Source organism: Falco cherrug, chromosome 9 (assembly GCF_023634085.1).
Source record: "Falco cherrug isolate bFalChe1 chromosome 9, bFalChe1.pri, whole genome shotgun sequence".
Taxonomy (NCBI): domain Eukaryota; kingdom Metazoa; phylum Chordata; class Aves; order Falconiformes; family Falconidae; genus Falco; species Falco cherrug.
In genome coordinates, this window is record NC_073705.1 from 38,283,671 (window position 1) to 38,301,817 (window position 18,147).

At 47.9% G+C, this 18,147-nt stretch overlaps 1 protein-coding gene across 2 annotated transcripts in view; it reads left to right on the forward strand.

Annotated features, from left to right (window-relative positions):
• Positions 1–18,147, forward strand: part of CDH23 (cadherin related 23) — a 213,404-nt gene that overhangs the window by 80,104 nt on the left and 115,153 nt on the right. For both annotated transcript variants that reach the window (XR_008733842.1, XM_055720362.1), the window contains exon 7: positions 17,075–17,269. Coding sequence is in view for 1 of the 2 variants with exons in the window: in XM_055720362.1 (XP_055576337.1) it covers positions 17,075–17,269 (195 nt within the window). In the remaining variant the exon portion in view is untranslated. The remainder of the gene's footprint in view (positions 1–17,074; positions 17,270–18,147) is intronic.

The following is an 18,147-nucleotide window of genomic DNA, read 5'->3' on the forward strand; positions in this document are numbered from 1 at the left end:
GAAAAAAAATGAGAGGGGGAAGGAGGGACTTGTCCCTGTGTTTCTAGAAAAGGGCCAAAATGCAGCATTTTCTTTCTCACTTCTGTTTTCTCTTTCTTTCTTCTTTTGCACCTTTTTCCCATTCTTAACATAGAGATCCCTTGCTGGAGCGTGCTTTCTGTGCCAGTGCTTTCTAAGCCTTTTACTGGTGTATTATCTCTGCAGGAGATGCTATGGCGAGACTGTGGGATCCAATTGCCTAGGTTCTTATGATGTTCTCAGGGGTGTTCAGAGATTGGGGGCCCCTTTAAAAAAAAAAAGTCAACCCAATCCTGAGCACTTTTATTACAAAACACCAGGTATTTTTAAAAACCACTTAAGGTATTTTTCAAATCCGCTTTCAAATTGCTGTCACCAATTGATTGCTTTGACCCCTCTTCTGACGCAACTTCACAGTATGCTTGGTCGGTTCTTTGGGCTGTATTGCAAAGGCTGGTTCCTTTGGCAACGCTATGAGAAATTTGGTAGAAAAATTATTTGCCTTAACATAGTTGTGAGGCCTCAGGCAGATGCACGGAGCTGCAACAAAAAGCATTGTCCTTGCCCCAAAAGCTGGTAAGGTATCAGCGAGAGGCGGTGAGCTGAGAGGGTTGTGAGGAGGCAGGTGGAGACCATTGGTGCTGAGCAAGGAGCTGATTCCTGTGCTGCTTCTGGCTTGGGACATTCCTGCTTAGCTGGGAACTGGTTTGGGGTGTGCTGTGACAGGCAAGTGGAGGGCTGCTTGTTTTTCTTAACATCCCTCCCAAAATGGAGGTTAGGGAGTAGTTCAAAGAAGAACTCGGCGGCTTTGCAAGCACTTACAGAGGGTTTCTGTTGGGCAAGGGGAGGTTTGAAAGTCTTGACGACATCCAGTGCAGCCCAGGACTGCAAAGGGCAGGATGGCTGGAGCTGAAGGAGCTTGTGAGGGAGACGGGAATCTTTAGGAGAGGCCTCTCAAGGCTAGATGCAAGACCTGTGCTGTTCCCCATGCTGTTAGTGTAGGAGCCTTCAAGGATATCCTCTGGAGCTCTCATGGAGCGTGTTGACAATTTAGGATGATGTTTAATGTAGCATTACTGAGCTACAGTGTCGTAATTACATGCTTGTATTAAAGTTTATCCACAAAGCTTTTCTGCAAGCAGAAAGGCACCAGCGTGTCCCTGACACAAAGGTTTGGTCCCTGGTTAGTGCAAAGAGTGCAATGAGCCAGCGTAAGGGGAAGAGGCAGGTTTAGGGGTACATAACAAGCACACCTTGGGCCATTGGTCCTTCTGAAGAGAAGAAGGGAAAAAGGAGGGCAGCCTCATACAGAAACTGCCTTGTGCTCCTGTGGAGAGTAGTGGGCTTGTAGCCAACACAGCTCAGTCCTTCCTTTGCCACAGGTAGGTCTATCCAGCAAGGTGTCTTACAGAAGTATGGCTGTGTCTCAGGCTGAGCGCTCTGGGTGGGACTTTATGCCTCCAGCTTCAGTCTGGACATGAATAGTATGGAAGAAGAATTGATGTTTTGGCTTACCCTACCGCTTGTCCCTGGCGTTAGAGACAAATGTGCATGTTCTTCCACATGGCAGTGGGGGCAGGTCACCGTGCCCTGAGGTGCAGGGTGTGGGTAGTGTCAAGGGAGAGGCTGGGAGGGAAGTGCCTGGGGAGTCTCTGAAAACCTCTGCAGGAGCCTCAGCTCTTGCTGAGCGTTTTGCATTGCTCTTAAGGATGAGAGGCTTAAGGAATAAGAGAGAAAAGGAAAATATTATTTGTAATGTGAGGCTGCATCTAAGCCCTGTCCAGCGTGATTGCGTTTGTGGGTCCACTTGTTAAGCTGAAGTTTTGAAAACTGTCATTAGAAATAGGGTGTTTGTGCTGTGACTTAACCAATGAGGTGACCAGCCCTGACCGTGTCCCGGGCCATACCCTCTATACCTCACCCTGCCTCCTTTGCCTTGTTGCAACCTCAGACTTTGCCAAGGCTTGAAAGATCTCCTCACCTCCTGGTCAGATTTCTTGTTCCTTGGGGATTTAGAGGCAAAAAGAGCTGATGTCTTTGTTTTAGTAGTCTGAAGCTTCAGTAGCACAAAGCTGTTTGTTGTGCCAGGAGCAGGTATTTACAGCCGTGGTGTGCACTTCCTCCAGGGTATCAACTTGGCGCTGGTGCTTGCTCACTTTGGGGCCACCTCTTCAAAAGCAGTTCCTCCAGCCTTCGTTTAAAATCAGGAGAGCGGGTGCCAGAGCGTGAATCAATGTGCTGTGCTTTGGTGGGAGGGTTTGTAACGTCTCAGCCTTGTAAACAAGGGGTGGTGATCTTATTCCCCAAGTACGACCACTGCGGGGATTGTTTAGCTTATCCCCGTCTTCAAACTACATGAGCAGAGGTATGTGAGTTGGGTCTGCGCTGGCTGATGGCGTTCCTGGTGTAACAGCATCATGCTCAGAGGGGTTTCCTGCCCTTCTCCCCTTGGCACTGCTTTTTGCCAAAACGAGTCATCTGGAGGCTGATGTTGACCGGTGCCCACGCTGGTGTGCCTTAGTCGGAATTTCAAGTTAGCTGAAGAAGAGCTTGGGTACATCTGCGGTGAAAAGCATATACCTCAGCTTTGGGGCTTTTTGCCTTTGCGTTCCTGGCGCTTGTCTAGGCTGAAGGGGATGGAGGGAGAAACTTGGGCTTAGAAACTGGTGCTTGCCTAAGACTGACAGACAGTAGGACCCTGTCAGACATTGGCAATGAGCTTCTGATGCTGACGAGGAGGAGGTGAATGAAGGTTGAGAAGCAGTGAAAGATGGGAGGGGAGACCCTGATTTATTTGTAATTGTTGTGAATTTTGTTTAAGTTTGTAACCTATAAACCAGTGATGCTAAAGAAACGAAGTTGGGCAAATAATCCATTTTCTCAGCTGTGAATGAGAGTAAAGCTGAGGGAAGAGGAGAACCAAACTGACCCATGTGAAAAGAATAGACTTAACCCCGTTCCTCAGGCAAGGTTTGAGGGGATTAAGCTGGATTTGTGCCTGTTTCCCACCACACAGATGCTTCCCTCAGCTGAAGAGTTTTGGCATAGAAGGAATGAAGGGAATTCCAAAACATTGCTCCTTTAATTCAACCAGATGTGCCAGTCAATGTAGCCGGTGAGCTGAGTCCTCTGGGAAAATCCTTTTCATTAGGAATCCTGCTAGACAGGGAAACAGCGCGATGTGAGCACAATCATCCCGGCTGATGTGCTGAGATCCCAGCCTGTATTAAAGAAAAGCAAAGGTGAAACAAAACAGCCCAGAAGTTGAATGATTCAAAGAGCTTTATTGCTGCAAATGAGCCCCCCATGCTTTAATGCCAGCTTGGAGGACACGTTGCTGACCAGGATAGGAGAAATGCACTAGTGATGTGGCTGCGCTGCTGCACCCGATGGTTCACAGCCCTTCCTCTTGCTCTGGGAGCGTGGCTGCATTGCTTTTGCAGAGCATCCCCTAACACGGGATGCTCCTGTAGCAGTTATGCCTCTGCAAGAAAATTAGCTGGAGAACCACGAAACAAGGAGACAGAACCTTGGAAAAACTTTCCAGAGCTGCCTTTCCCCATCACCTGCACAGAAACCCTCAGCCTCACCGAGGGCAGTGCCAGGAGCAGATCTGTCTGTGCTTTCCTCAGGGTAGGTTCTAAAACTTTAATGCCAAAACAGTACAGCCTTAGTAAAGCTATAGGTGTGTGATGTTTTATAACTTCCCCAACCTGTAACCAGAGGCAAGGATTACTTGCCCCTCTCTCTGTCCTCAAGAGGCCAATAATTTTAGTGGCCCTTTTCATGCTAATATTGTCTTTCCACTTCAAAAACAACTGTGGCATGGGTCTGCATGGTTAACATAGTCACAGTAAACTCGGAGCATTAGTCCTCAGTCTGGGTTTAGCAATGAAGGATGCTCTTCTGTTATTCTAAAGCTGAACGTCATTGTCTGGTCTGGCACAAGGTGGTGCTTCCCTTCACAAATCTTGCTGTGCTCCCACTTGCCTCTTTTCCTCTCCTTTTGAGGCAGGTTGGCCCCTGATGCTCCATGCTCAGGCACCTTCTTTTGGGGCCGGGAACTTATTCACCATGTACCTCAGAGCTCTTGCACAATTTTTCCTGCCAGCACTGCTGGCTGAGGTTTTTGCCTTTGATCTTCCCAGGTGGGAAAACCTTACTGTCATAAGAAGGTGTGAAAAAATAAACTGTGCTGTGCAGAGTAAGATGAGCATCCTCTGTTTGTAGCAGAGGGCAGGCTCCTCTCCTCAGCATGCTTCATCCTCAGTGCAGGCAGGTGGCATCAAGTGTAACAGTGATAAAGCTGTTCTGCCCATGCGTTCGTGATGTAGCACTAAGCAGGGAGATTTCAGGTCAAAGCAGGTAAAGCTGGGGTGTTGTATGTTGATAAACCCATCTTTTGTAGCGTGCATGCTAGCAGAGATGAGTTTGGAGTGTGGCACATATGCCATTCCTTGCGCCTGTTGCACTGTGCTGTGTGAACCAGGAGACTTGATGCTTTTCTTCCCATTTCTTCTTCCTTTGGGTCGCTAGGTTTTCTGTCTTTATTATATGTCTTAACTAGCTTGGTCTAGCTCCTCTGCTGGGTTTTCCCACTCTAGCAGTTCAAGGGCAAGTCAGTCTTCATATATTGTATTTAAAAAAAAAAAAAAAAATTCCCAACACGTTCCTTTGTCCCAGCTTTGTAACTGCTCTATCTGCCTGTGAGCACAGCAGAGGTGGTAGGAGTCAGCGAACTGGGATGCTAGCTGTCGTGACAGAGTGATACCAGCACTGCTGGAATCCCTCCAGGGGAACAGTGTCACGACATGGCTCAACAGAAATGTTTTGTGCTGTAGTTTGCTGTTTCAGCAAGAGCAAAGGCTGATGAGGAGACCTGAGCTGAACTGTTATCGATCCTTCCTCTGGTAATAAAGCCATCCGTGGGAAGACAGGGAAATATTTTTTTTGAATCGGCACAGCTGTATGGATTTTGCTTTTGCTTGTGTTGAGAGCGATACCTGCTCTCGGGCTGCTGCAGAGGCTCTCTCAGGAGTTTCTTTTTGATGGATCTTTGGGACCTACAAATCCCAGACTTCAAAGAGAGATATTTTTTTTTCCCCCTACTTTTCTGAGGACAAATTACTTGCTCCACCTACAGTCAGAAGGGAGCCACTCTGTGCTGTGAAAGGCGCTTTTAGCTTTTCTACCAGAACAGGGGATAAACAAGCAGTAAAATAAATAAATAAGGTAGTAAAGCAGGTGGGTTTCTATCTGCCTGGCTAAAATGATAGTGCAAGAGATGACAGAAAGAAATGTGGTACACTTTACAGAATACATGTGCTAGATCAGAGGGTCTTTTGAAGACTCGAGGTGGTCATTGGGTGTGTGGGAGAGGTAAGAAAAGGAGATAGCAAGACGTTCTGGAGGTGATGTGAAAGCAAGTCCTTGTCCAGCTAGACTGGCCACTAGTTCTCCTCCAGGGTGGCTCAGGACAGCTTGAGAGCCAGGGAGGAACAGGTACCAGACTGGCATGGAGAGGAATGTATGAATAGATAAGCATCCACAGATTGTATGTATATACTTGCAGTATGCTGTATAAATGAATGCAATACCTAATGATTCGTGGCTATTATTTGAAGGGCCCCACTGTTACAGATTTATTTGTCATTTCTTGTAATAACACCGATGATAATGAATTCATTTGTATTAATGTGGGTGCCGTGGACTTCCGTTGATATTCTGCATTAATTAATGTACCATTAAAAGAAAGTGTCACCCAATTAATATCAAGTAGAAGCAATACTGCCAGTGTACTGTCATTAGGGTTTCATTTGTAATGCATTGTATCAATGCTCTGCCTTAATGGAAGTAATCTGCAGTCCGGAGCATCACCTGATGGGCTGCCACAGGGGTGCCAGTTTGCCCCTCTTGCAGCAAGGGTTATCCAGACGGATCACTGGGGACAGGCTGCGGTTAAGGGTAGCCCTTGTTACTGCCTGGGCTTGGGGCACGGCAGCCTGCACTGCTCCTGTCCTCCCTGCCTGTGGCACGGATGGCTCCCAGAAGGTTGGTGTGCTCCTTCCAGACATCCTTTGTCCCCAGCTTAAAGGCTGGTGCGTTAACGTAACCCACCTCTTCCTGGGTTTAGAAGATAAAAGTTAGTGGCAACTGCAAATAAAATGGGATATAAAAAGTAGGATCTGTCCAGTTTGTGGTATCACCCGTAAGCAGTACGGGTAGCAGTAAATCACACTGGTGACTTGAGTTTGCTACTGAATTTTAATATTGAGGGAGGGATAGTGAGAAATCTCGCTGGCAGCTGTGGGTCAGGGCTGTCTGCTTCCCTGGACAAAAGGTACCTCTCTGAGTGCTGAGAGCCAAGGCAGGTGTGGAAACCTTGACTGTGGCCACCTGGATCCACCTGGTCCATGCCTGCCTTCTCTGGCAAGATGACAGCTGAAGGGGGGCCGTGCCATCTGCAGTGCATGCCCTTGCAAAGGGGGAGATGGCTCCAATCGCCCTCTTCCAGCAGGAGAATCACACCAGCAGGAGTGAAGCGGTGCCGTCGAAGCCAGGAGTGCTCTGACTGACAGGTTTTCACATTCTTGGCATTTGCCTCTGACTTTCAACTGTCTCGTTAGACCATCTTGGGTTCCCATCTGCCATCTCTGAAATTGGGACTGACATAATAGCAGCCCAGGAGGGCAGCACAGGCTGCCTCCCAGCCCTTGGTCTGGCCCTGCCCTGCTCCTTGAAGGCTGGAGATGGATAATGGAACAGAAATGGGAGAGAAACGTGGCTTCTCCAGCAGGATTCGGCTGTGGTTGCGTAGTGAAGTGGTATTTGCTTCACTCTCTTCTCTTCTGTCTCCTCCCAGGGCAGTGGGAAACAATCTGCTTTAGAGTGATCTCCCTTCCTAGGAGAGCTGTATTTTTTGGTTCAGATATAGGACTCTACATTTACACATTGGGGAAAAAAAAAAAGGGCATTGGCTCAAACCAGTTGCTCGTAATCTGCTCTGTCCATAATCTGTGCCCTTTGTTGTTTACTCATCTCCCAACTTCTGTGTTTCCATTCTTTCAGATGACTAGTAAAAATCAAAGACCAAGACCTGCAGGTTCACTGCAGGACTCCATTAAAAATATTAAAAATACACTTGCTTGATAATATTTGTAGTTTACAGTTGTATTTTGAGAGCTACATGCTTAGCTGACTCTGATTTTGAATTATTCTATGTGTTAATGTCACAGAGCACCAAGTCATGTGGCTTAGAGGTGATGATGTACGTGACTTTGTCACCCTTTTTGACCAAGATCATTCTTTGGTGGAAAGGTGAGAGAGAATAGAGCAGGATCTATTGTCTGTCGGTCTTGTGGGAGGTGTTAATGCTGCTACTTCCCTTTAAATTCCCTATTAGCCAAGAGTGAGCTGTGCTGAGGGTTTCATTATTTTGCCTGGAATTGATGTAGCAGAGAGGTCTGAAGTCATTCCTGTTGTAGAAACCCTGACAGCGTGTTGGTTGCTCTGCCCAGTCTGCTGCTGCTTGTCAGTGTTTGCAACACTGCTGAAAATAATCAGGAATGGTCCAGCAAGTGCCTTGGCCATCGCCTGTAACACTTGTTGGCAGGAGTTACCAGACCTGCTGACTGAGGTGTGTCTTGCTGGAGGAAGCTGAGGGTGATCTGAACAGGGCTCCCTCTGTCACCTTTTTTCCCCAAAATAGAATAGTATCAAAGTGGAATTCCCGCCCCTCCCCCCCCCCCCCCCGAAGTGGAATAGAAACACTTTTTTTGCGTTATTATTGACAACTGTCATTTCTCTTTGGGGGTAGATTAGTGCTATGTTTAATGAGGTTTTTGTGGTTTCTGGGAAACTGGAAAACTCCTAGGTATGAATTTGTAAACTTTAATTGGATGAGTTTGTCTAATTGGATGAGTTTGTACTTATGTGCAAGGCAATTCCAGGTAACCTTTGTCTGGCAGCAAATGTCACCACTGATGCTCTGTTTGCAGATGCCCAAGTCCATACTCACGCGTCCACCTGATGGACCTGCATCCTCACGTGTGCTGTGTTGGGAGTGTTTTGAGATTGGGTTGGCAAGGGGCTCTCAGCCCAGCGCTTGCTCCTCCGTGGTCATTGCAGATGAGAAACACTGGTTGTGGGCCCGCTAAGGCAGGAGGGGCACGGATGCCCCTGGGCTGCTCTGGTGCAAGGCAGAGAGCATGGTGCCTTTTGCAGGGAATCACCTTCTGCCTCACCTGCTAACGGAGGCAGCCAGGAACCCCAAAGGGACTTGCAGGGGAAATAGTTTGTGAAGAGACCTGGAAGGAAAAAGAAAACTAAATTTTTAAAGAAGGGGTTGAGAACTCAAAATCTGTTTTCTTTTTCTTCTGGCACAGAGGAACCTTCTACCATCACCCATTTTAAATAATCTCTGGAAGATATATTTTGCCTCGTAAAGATTTTCCTTACAGGGGAAAAAAAAATCAATTGAAATAGCTTGTTTTGACAAACTTTAATTATTTTGGAATTTCAGTTATATCCACTTGTGGATGTACATAAGAACACCATAAACATTTTTAAACAATGGGTCAATGATTTTGAAAATAGAAGTTTTTTTAAAAAAAAAAAAAAGCTGAAAACGTAGACTGCTTTGTCCCTGCCTCTTTTCAAAAGACAAAATGAGTGATGACTCCACGTGGGGTTTTCAGATCTCTCAAACTGTGCTTCTGTGCTCGCAATTTTGTGCTGCTGTAGCTGTATGTTTGTAACGGTTCATCTTGGTGGCTTTTTGGTTGCTGGAAAGGTTCCCCAAAGGTTCCCCTACACAGGCTGCGTAAGCCTGCTGGCCTTAGCTTTGCTCTTCATCATTACTTCTCACGGAGCCGCTTGTGCTCTCCTGAGATCTGGGCCAGCAAACGCAAAGCCAGGGTGTAGTGTGATAGCTCGAGTTGCCTTGAAATAGAGGCTGTTGAGGGAAATGAGCTTGGACAGACAAAGCTGGCTGTGTGCTTAAATAACTAGTAACAGCGTGGGCGGGATGGCTTCTGGAGAGCTGGTGTGGAACTTGTGTTCTCCGTGCTCCGTTTCTTCTGGTGCTTCACCCACATGGCTGCTTTCTGTCCCCTCGTCGGTGTGGGTGATTGGGCTGACTGGGGCACGGGAGAGACCGAGCACCAAGGTGAAGGCAAGGTTCAGAGGGAGGGAAGAAAGAGACAATTCCCTGGTTCTGGTGGTTTGGCTGGGGATGATGGAGGTTGTGGTGCAGCCTCTGCGCAAGCCCAAGCCTTGCGTTTGCTGCCGTCTAAGGCAGGCAGCTTCTTTTGCCGCTGAAGCTCCGAATTAAAGCTGCGCTGTATAGTGCTTTCCTCTCCTTGCTTTCGACTGTAACTCCGTTCTGGATGAGTGCCTGAGCCGCGCAGCCACTCCGCTGCTCTGGAGAGCAGGAGGGTGACAGGTCCCACTTAGCGTATCACTGCCTGGAAGGGGCAGCAGCCAGAGCCAGTTGGGGAGTTATAAATAAGAGGAAAATTGTGATTTTTCTTGTTAGCATTTCCTTTCTCTCCCATCTGCCCTCTCCTGCCTCCTCTGGGCTTGCCCCTCGAGACCTGTGCTGCAGAAGTGACAGGTGCCACAAAGGGAGGTGGCAGAGCCGCTGTGCACCTAGCTTTTGGGCATGCTGTGCCATAAATCAGCCATCTGAGCCCTGTGCTAGCAAGGTCAGAGTTTTACTCAGTGGAAAATGGGGCAGCTCTGGGCTGGAAAAAGCAAGCAACTTCATCCTGTGGGATACCAGTGTTCCCTCTTGTTTGTGGCTGCTTGCCCCTTGCCTTCTGAGCGCTGTTGTCCTGTCAGCGTGGCAAATTCCCCCATGGGCTTGTTGGTTGCAATGTCTGTTTCTTCAAGACCGTGCATTGGGTCAGGCTTTGTCTGCCGTGAATAAGTGCTCTCAGCTCTGTGTGCCGTTATCCAGCCACTAATTCAGTTTCCAGCTCCTATAATGCATCTATTCCAGCTGTGTTTATGGTGTTTTCAAAAGCCCCTCAATTGAATTATAGCTCTGTGGTGGCCGTTTGCCAGTGTCACCTGATAATGAGGGAGGTCACTTAATAGAGATAGCAACAAGAGATACATATTAATGAGTACTGATTGAAAGGTGGGGTGAATTTCAACGAAAAAAAAAAATAAAAAAAGGAAATTATCAGGTTTTAAAATCAAACTTTGAAATTGGAAATTGCTTGGCTCAGACTGGCAGTAATGCAATTAATAAATGTAATTAAAAGTGTAATAAAGAATACAGGAATTGGAAGTCCGCGCACATCCATGCGAGCATTCAAAGCTGGCATGTGAGCAAGGGACCCAGTCTGGCAGTCGGACTGCTTCCGAGATGGAGCCTGGGGAGGGAAACCAAAACTTGGGATTGTTTTTCCTCTCAGCAGAGTCTGGAAGAGGGACTGGCACTTGTTCTGGCTCTGCTTTTGCAGCTGTCTCCTGCAGCAAATGAGACTGTACAGGGATAGGTGACTTAAATCTGTCCTCGGCAGCCCAGGGATGAGGGAGCCAGGATTTCAGCTGTGGCAGAAGAGCACTTGGGTTCGGTGTCAGCTCTGTTACACAGCACTTCTGAGATGCCCTGCCTTGAGCAAGAGGCATCGAACCCTCCTTCATGCCCTGCAGCGAGATGGGATTGGTGTGAGTGCCTTTGACTGGAGCAGAGGGATGTCTGAGCCGGCTTTTAGCAGAGCGTAAAGCTCCTTTCATCTGTCTGCTGCACGGTGGCAAGAGGCAGGGAGAGGGAAAAGAGCCGCCTGGAACAGCAACAGGGAATTATTTAAGAGTAATAGGTTGACCTGAGATGTAACAGGAGTGTGAAGCAGCGAAGCATCTCCTGATAGGAGCGGTCAGCTCCTGCCTTGATGCAGGGGCAGAGCAGGGGAGGGGGAAGCAGGACCCGAAATAAGGCTGGCGAGACTGTTCCAATGTTGACGCGAAGATCACAGCGCAGGCAGCTTGGTAGGCTGCCTGCTGCTCCAGCTCTCGTGCCCATTGCTGTATGCCCCCCAGTCCGTTTGCGTCGCCTCATCTCATCGACCTTCAGACAGCTGTTCGGCCAGATTGCCTGCCGTTTTTCCACATTATTTGCGTTGGTACAGCACGCGCGTGTCCGCATCCTAATCATTTCTACCAGCTTCTGCTGGGGTGCTGCTGGGTGACTTTGCCCTGGGAGGTCAGATGGAGGTCCTCTGTGCAGCCAGCCTCTGGAGACGGGGAGCAAGCTTGAAGGGATTATCCCCAAATAAACATTTCTAGTGCCTAACCAAAGCTTGTAAGAAACCTGTCTGTAGGTTGGAAAAGTGGATGCATTTAAGAGAAGGGACTATCTGAGAAACTAACTCCTAGATCTCCTCCTCTTCATCTCCCGCCTTTTACTTCTATCTGACTCTGACCCTGCTGTAAAAAAGTCAGGGCCACATATTCCTCCTCTCAGCCCTTTGCGCACAGGTGTCAGACCAGTTGGGTGACTGATGGATCAAAGCACGTTCGAGGTGTTGGCGGCCCGTGGCCCGTGAAATGGTTTTGCTATGGTGGAAAGCTCTCAAAGGTGCCGTGCAAATCTGCTCCGTTAGCAGGGCGAGCGGCTGTCTGACAGCCCGAGGGTTTTATACGCTCCGGGAGCAGGCGCCATGGGCCTGGCGAAACGGCACGGATGCATGCTGGCTTTTCTGCAGACAGCCTTTTCATTTGAGCCCTGTGTGAAAGAAGAGCTCATTCACATAGCTTTACGTAAGCCTTAAAAATTATCCACCCTGAAGTTTTCCTTGATTTGGCAGTTTTTTCCTCAGCAGCTCCTCAGCCAGCCCATCTCTTTTCCTGGTTTGCTGGTGTGGTCCTGCTGCTGCTTTGGTCCCCGGTGCTTCTCCAGTGCCAGCCCTCACCCTGGCAGAGCTGGCTCTGCAGCCCTCGGGGAGCATTTGGGGGCAGACAAGAGGAGACTATGCTCTGATGCTTTTAGGGAGTCCTGTCAGTGCCCCTCGTGTTCAGCTGTGGCCGTGTCGTCTGCCTGGTAGGGCACATCGTGTCCCCAGAGACTGCGTCTCCTCCAGGTCATAATCTGCCTTGTATTGCTGCGTTGCGTTGGAGCAGTGTCCATTAGAAATTTTATTGCTAATGCATTTTATAGCAGGATTCATAATAAGATACTAAAGACTATAGGTGTGGCCAGAGAGCCAAGGTGTAAATATTTTAAAAAGGCCGTTTTCTGATGACCTTTTCTTCAGCCTTAGCTGCCCTTTTGCAGAGAACATTGTGTAAGGCTTTGGTGGCCCAGTGTGCCAGGGTTAACGCAGGACACATCTGTCTGGTCACTTGTGCTGCCGGGTTGCAGGAGGTGACAGGCCAGGCCAGGGCAGGTGTTTTCTGTGGTGGGCCACACTTGGTCCATACTCATGACAGCTTTGGGATGGAAACAACTTCATCCTGGTTGCTCAGAGGTGCATAGAGCCTTGTTATACTGCTGCATTGGCATGAGAGAGGTAAGATCATGGTCTCTCCTTTGCTTCCTCTTTGTGCAGCAACTCTCTTTTGTGTTTGGACAGGGATGTTAGGGTTGTTCATTCCTTATTTTAATACAGGTCTATCCTTGCTCCTAATAGAGTAGTCTTCTAATGGTTGGAGATTTGGGCTCTTGTACCTTGCTGCTTTTGGTTTGGTCCTCCTGGTGCTTTGGATAGCCATGTGTAAACATGCTGTTACCATTCAGTACTTTTTTCCAGCAAACAAGACACCCCCCACCCCAAGCTTCTTCCTATAAGATTTTTACAGCAGTGTGAACCTTTTATTCATTTATTGCAAAATAAGGGAGGCATGAATGGCCTCACCACCCTGCATCCCGGGTATCCCCAGCCCACGCAGCTCAGTATTGCAGCTGGCTCACTGGAGCCCTTTAACTCCCAGAGCTGCTCGGGGGGGACCCGAGTGCTCCTGCAGAGCTGTCAAAAGTTGGATGGGGTGCTAGAGACAGGTCGGGAGCGGATACTGCTCCCAATTGCCACCCTCCTCCTTTGCAGAAGGCATCTGTCTGCATGTTTATTTTTATCTCGCATCTGCTGGCATCATAACAAAGATTTAATGATACGACACAGTTTTGTCACTAGTTCTTTTTTCTGTAGTGAGTGAAGCTTCATCACTGGCTGCTGGAGAGAGTCAAAAGCTTTAAAAATGACAAAATTTGGCGACTCGTGTAGAAAACTCACCTGTTTGCCACAAGCACCTGTACACTGTCATCTGTCTGAATTTCTTTTCTTCTGGGCAGAAAAGATAATATTTGATATTTTTGCCTGTTGAACTAAGCATAACCACAATTAATCTTTGCTAAGGAAGAGCAGCCATGAGGAACACGTGGAAGAGTCTTATAAATGGGCTAAATGCTGAAAATGCAGAAACACGGTCAGTCTTGACGTGGCCCTGTTACAGGACTTATCAGTTCCATCTCCCTGGGGTGTGCCCTCTGCCTGTTATTTACCATCTAACACAAACCCCAGCCAGTTCTGTTTATACAGATGTTTTGCTCCATTGTTTAGATGATGGGCCGCATCTTTTGAGAAATAAAGACGTAGGCCTCCTGCTGAGGCGTATCTTGAGCCTGTTTGACCCAAAAATGGGAAGATGATTTTAAAGGCATATTACATATGATTTTTAAGGCAGATGGTCTGACATTCCTCTGAGTCCTGACTGTGTCCTGCCTGGGCACGAACATTGAAAATGAGACCTCTTTTCCTGGAGGACTGTTGATGTGGGATGTCTGCATCCCACAGCTGGTTTTGCCTTGCTAGAATTGGTAGTTGGGTTTTTTTGCTTGGATTTGAGCTGGGGAAAAAAAGATGCATTATCTGGAACACTTCTTATAGGTCTGTGTCCTTTGAGCTATATGTTGTTGAGAATAAGGGCGTGCATTTGGCAGTGAAATTTTCCCACCGACCTGTGCGCTCTGGGCAGTATCAAAGATTTCACTCTTTGTGACCATGTTGTTCTGCTTCAGTCTCCTGTAGCTCTTCGGGTGCCTGGGAGCTCTTCTGCTCCCCTCCGAAATTCACCCGTGCCATGCTTTGCTTCTGCATCCACCCTCGTGCTTGCAGGTGCCCGCTCCCCGCTGCTGAGGTCCTGTGCTGGGATGCCTCCCAGCCCCTCCCTTGGATGCTTTGGCGTAGATGCCTATGACTGTTTCCTAGGGCTAGCCAGATCTTTGCCCAGAGCTGATGTCCCACTCGTACAGCTTTTGCTGTCCCAGCCAACGAAGGGACCTGGTCAGCAAAGCTGTAAAATAAGGATAAAAATACAGTAATCGCCAAGTCAAAGCTCAGGCGGTATCTACAGGGGCTGGAGCTGAGAGCACCAAAGCTGGTGACCTCCATGTCCCTCCAGGCAGCTTCTCCTTTGGAAGGACGAGGAGATGAACTGTCTTCAAAGCCTGCTTTTGGGCTATTGTGTGAAATACAATGCCGGGGAAATCAAGCTCTCCTCTTTCACAGCCAACCGAGCAGCCCCATAATCACGGGTGACCAGAGCGGATTTGCATGTTAAAAGAAGTGGCTAGGGGCACTTAAAAAGAAGAGGGAAAGTATTCATCAAGTCCAGCTTTATCCTTATGAATATTATTGTTCCTGGGGACAATATACCCTAGACCTCATCGGTGCAACCCTGCATCTACTCTTTCGCTGCCTCTCCCCTCCTCCCCCTATTAATGGTTAATTTGTAATGCTCTTCGTCATGACATTGATATCCTGGTGGCTCTTGAGGAGGAATTTGAGAAGGCAGTTGTTGGAGCATGTGGACGGCAGCAGTCGAAGCAGTGCCCTGGCAGCAGCGAGAGTAGGGCTGCAGGATGCTCTGGGGCTGTGCCCTGCTGATGATGGGTTGGGGGAGGCAGGTAGCCTAATGCTGGATGGGGAGATGCTCTAGTCCTGTCTGAGAAGATGTCTTGGGAATGCTCAGAAAGCAAATACCCATCACAACCCCCTATGAAGGGCTTCTCCACCTCAACTTGCCTCCCGAGCTGACTAAGTCCTAGTTCCTGAACGGTCTAAATACACGAGCCAGGATTAACGTGCTGTGTGTGTGGCACAAAGTCAAGGGCTTACGTGGCAGTGGGGCAGATCTGGGTTAAGCGTGCCAGAAAATGAGCAGTTGTAAGGCAAAGGGTAACAAACTGCGGGGACAAATGTGCTGGGGAGGATATAGTGTCTCCATCACTAGAAGGCTTTAAGGATGGGAATGATTTAGGTGTAGTGTGGGGAAAGGTTTCCCTTTTGAGGTCCCTTCTAGCTATATCTTTTATGCTTTTATGATTGCTGATCACAAAAAAACTTGAAGGTGCTTTAAAAAATCATCCTCAGGCCGTGCCCTGTGAGGCTTGCTTTAGCAGCTTGATTTAGAGAGGGGAAAAAAAGAAAGAAAATGAAAAATCTAGGTGGGAACTGCAACCTCTCGCACCTTGGCAGAAGTGACACTGAAGTTAAGAAAGTCGAGTTTTGCTGGAGCCTGAGGCAAGCTTAGATATCAGAGTATCCCTGCAGTGCTGTATGGCTGGATGAAAGGGCTGGGAGGCGTGAGGGACATGCGTGGATGAGTGTCCAGGGCCTGGACTCCTGAATGTGAGGTGTGGGACGTGCCCTGGGTTCCCTGCTCTGCCTGACCAAGCTCACAGAAAATCCTGTCACCTGCCTAGAAGGCAAGTTTCTGCTGGCCTGAGCCTTGCCAGGAGAAATTCAGATGCTTTTGTTCTGTTCTGGTGCCATCACTCAGTATTAAACCAGTTAAACTGAATCTCCTGAGTGCTGAGTGCTGGTTTCTCATGCTTACCAGTGGAGGTGGTGGGCTGGGACAGTCGTGCTGAAGCCCTGGTTGTGGTTCACTGCAAACTGTGTGGTTCCCCAAAAAAACTGAACATGGCTCAGTCCGTTGCTCAGCTTTGGCCAAGTATTTGCAGGAGAAGCTCCACTGGGAAGCAGTACCCCATCTTCTAAGCTCTGCCTCTCCTCAAGTCTCCTTCCCAGCTTCTCAGCACTTCATGATACTACTGTATGAGATGAGGATGAATAATTTAATATGAATGAAGGTAACAATAAAACGCAGAGGCTTGGGAAGAGGTTTGCAGAAATAATCCATATTATCCTAACTGGCCCTGGCCAGCCACTGTCACATCCCACTTCTGACCTTTGCTGTCTCGCTCCCAAGCTTTAGCTCTTTGTCAACCTTTAATGTGTCTGTGAACCTGTTACAAACATACGGACTTGCCCAAACAGTCGTGATCTGTGCGTACCTGCAGCCTGGGTTCCCGGCAAAGCCTTTTTGCTTGCAGTCTGTGCTTCTGCCTTTAGAGAGACAAGAATATGCATTTAAGATTTGCATAGGAACATGCAGCTGTTCCACCAAAAATGGATAATTGTTCTGCCTGCTGTGAAGTTAAACAATAAGAAGTGCCAAACTGCATTTGCCATTGCTGATTTTTGTGCACTCAGCTGCATATTTTATGCATGTAGATTAGTTCCAGATTTATGACGATATAACTGTTAATGCCTGCGTTAATCGGGCCAGGTTGTAGTTGCTGTGGAAACTATAACTTTGAATTTTACGTAAAGTTTTGTGTTGCATTTAATGCATTTATTTTTTTTTAAGCTCTCTTATATTTAATGCTTCATGGTGAAAACAGAGAGGGAATCAGCACTGAAAATAAAAGCACCTTTGGGCAGAAAACAAGTTTCAGCAAAGAGTATTTTTTCTGGAAAGTTGTGATGTCTGGGAAAATAAGGGTTTGTGATAGTGCCATCTTGACCACAACTCTATAACTATTATTATAAGCATGTAACAACTATTATAGCTGCTGCAATACTATCATAAAGAAAACAGCTGTACAACTTATAAATGTCCTGAAAATATAGGACTGAAGTTCTTGGGTGTCTATATATTCCTTTTGGTGGGCAAAGGAAATTGCTGATGTGCATTTGATGGGAAAACAGGATGATGCACAATTTTACCAGATATTTTTTATTATTATTTTTATTTTCATTTCCAGAATACACCAGTGGGCACTCCAATTTTCATAGTGAACGCCACGGATCCAGATCAGGGGGCAGGAGGCAGTGTGCTTTACTCCTTCCAGCCTCCTTCCGATTTCTTTGCCATTGACAGCGGCCGTGGCATTGTGTCGGTGATAAAGGAACTGGACTATGAAGTAACTCAGGCGTACCAGCTCCAGGTCAATGCGACGGTGAGTCTTATCCTGGCTCTGCTGCAGGGGAGGAGGTGTTTTGTGGAGGTACTGCAATGGGGAATGAGCTGCTGCTTACTTGTTTTGTTGCCCTGCTCTGGCATTTTCTCGGGCACATCCAGCATTTTCAAATTTAAAAAGTATGACAGCAGTGCGGTGCCTGGGTAGTTTTAAATCACTGCTGTGCACATTGTGGAGCACAGCTGCACCTCTCCAACAGCATCTCACGTGTGTCGGGCAGGAGCTCTGCATAAAAGCAAGCAGATCCTATGGTGAGGAAAGCCAGTACAGGGCATACAGACCATTAAATCCTCTGGTTCAGTTCCTTGTGCATCGTGGCTTATTACAGGTGGATTCGCTTGTGTTAAACCCCCTGAGCCTCACTCAATGAAAGCTGAGTTCAGACATCAAGAGTTAAAATTCTGGTGGATAGAGGAAAAACCAAGATCTAGTTACAGTCAATACTGTCATACTGGGAAGGGATCCCTGGGACATGTATGTCCAGGTAGCCACCATGGCAAATTACTGTCCCACCTGAATGGGAAACTTCTTTCCTGGTGTCAAGTCTAGTGAGAGCTTGATAGGGAGCCTGCGAAGGAGGAGCACCGCACAAACAGGCGGTGGAAGGAGCAGAGGATGGTGAGATTCAGCCCTACAATATACCTGATCAACTCTGTGTTCAGGAGAGGGGGGGGGGAAACCCTTCCCGATCCCTCCAGGCAGCTGGCTAGAGCTCTTGAGCATGTGATTTAATCAAGATAATTTTCTTGATGCAGAACCACAAATGTCACAAGGACATGGAGGGCTGCGCAGGGCTGTTTTGCTCTGCATGGCCACGGAGACTGGGCACTCACAGACTGCATGGCCATAGGCAAAGA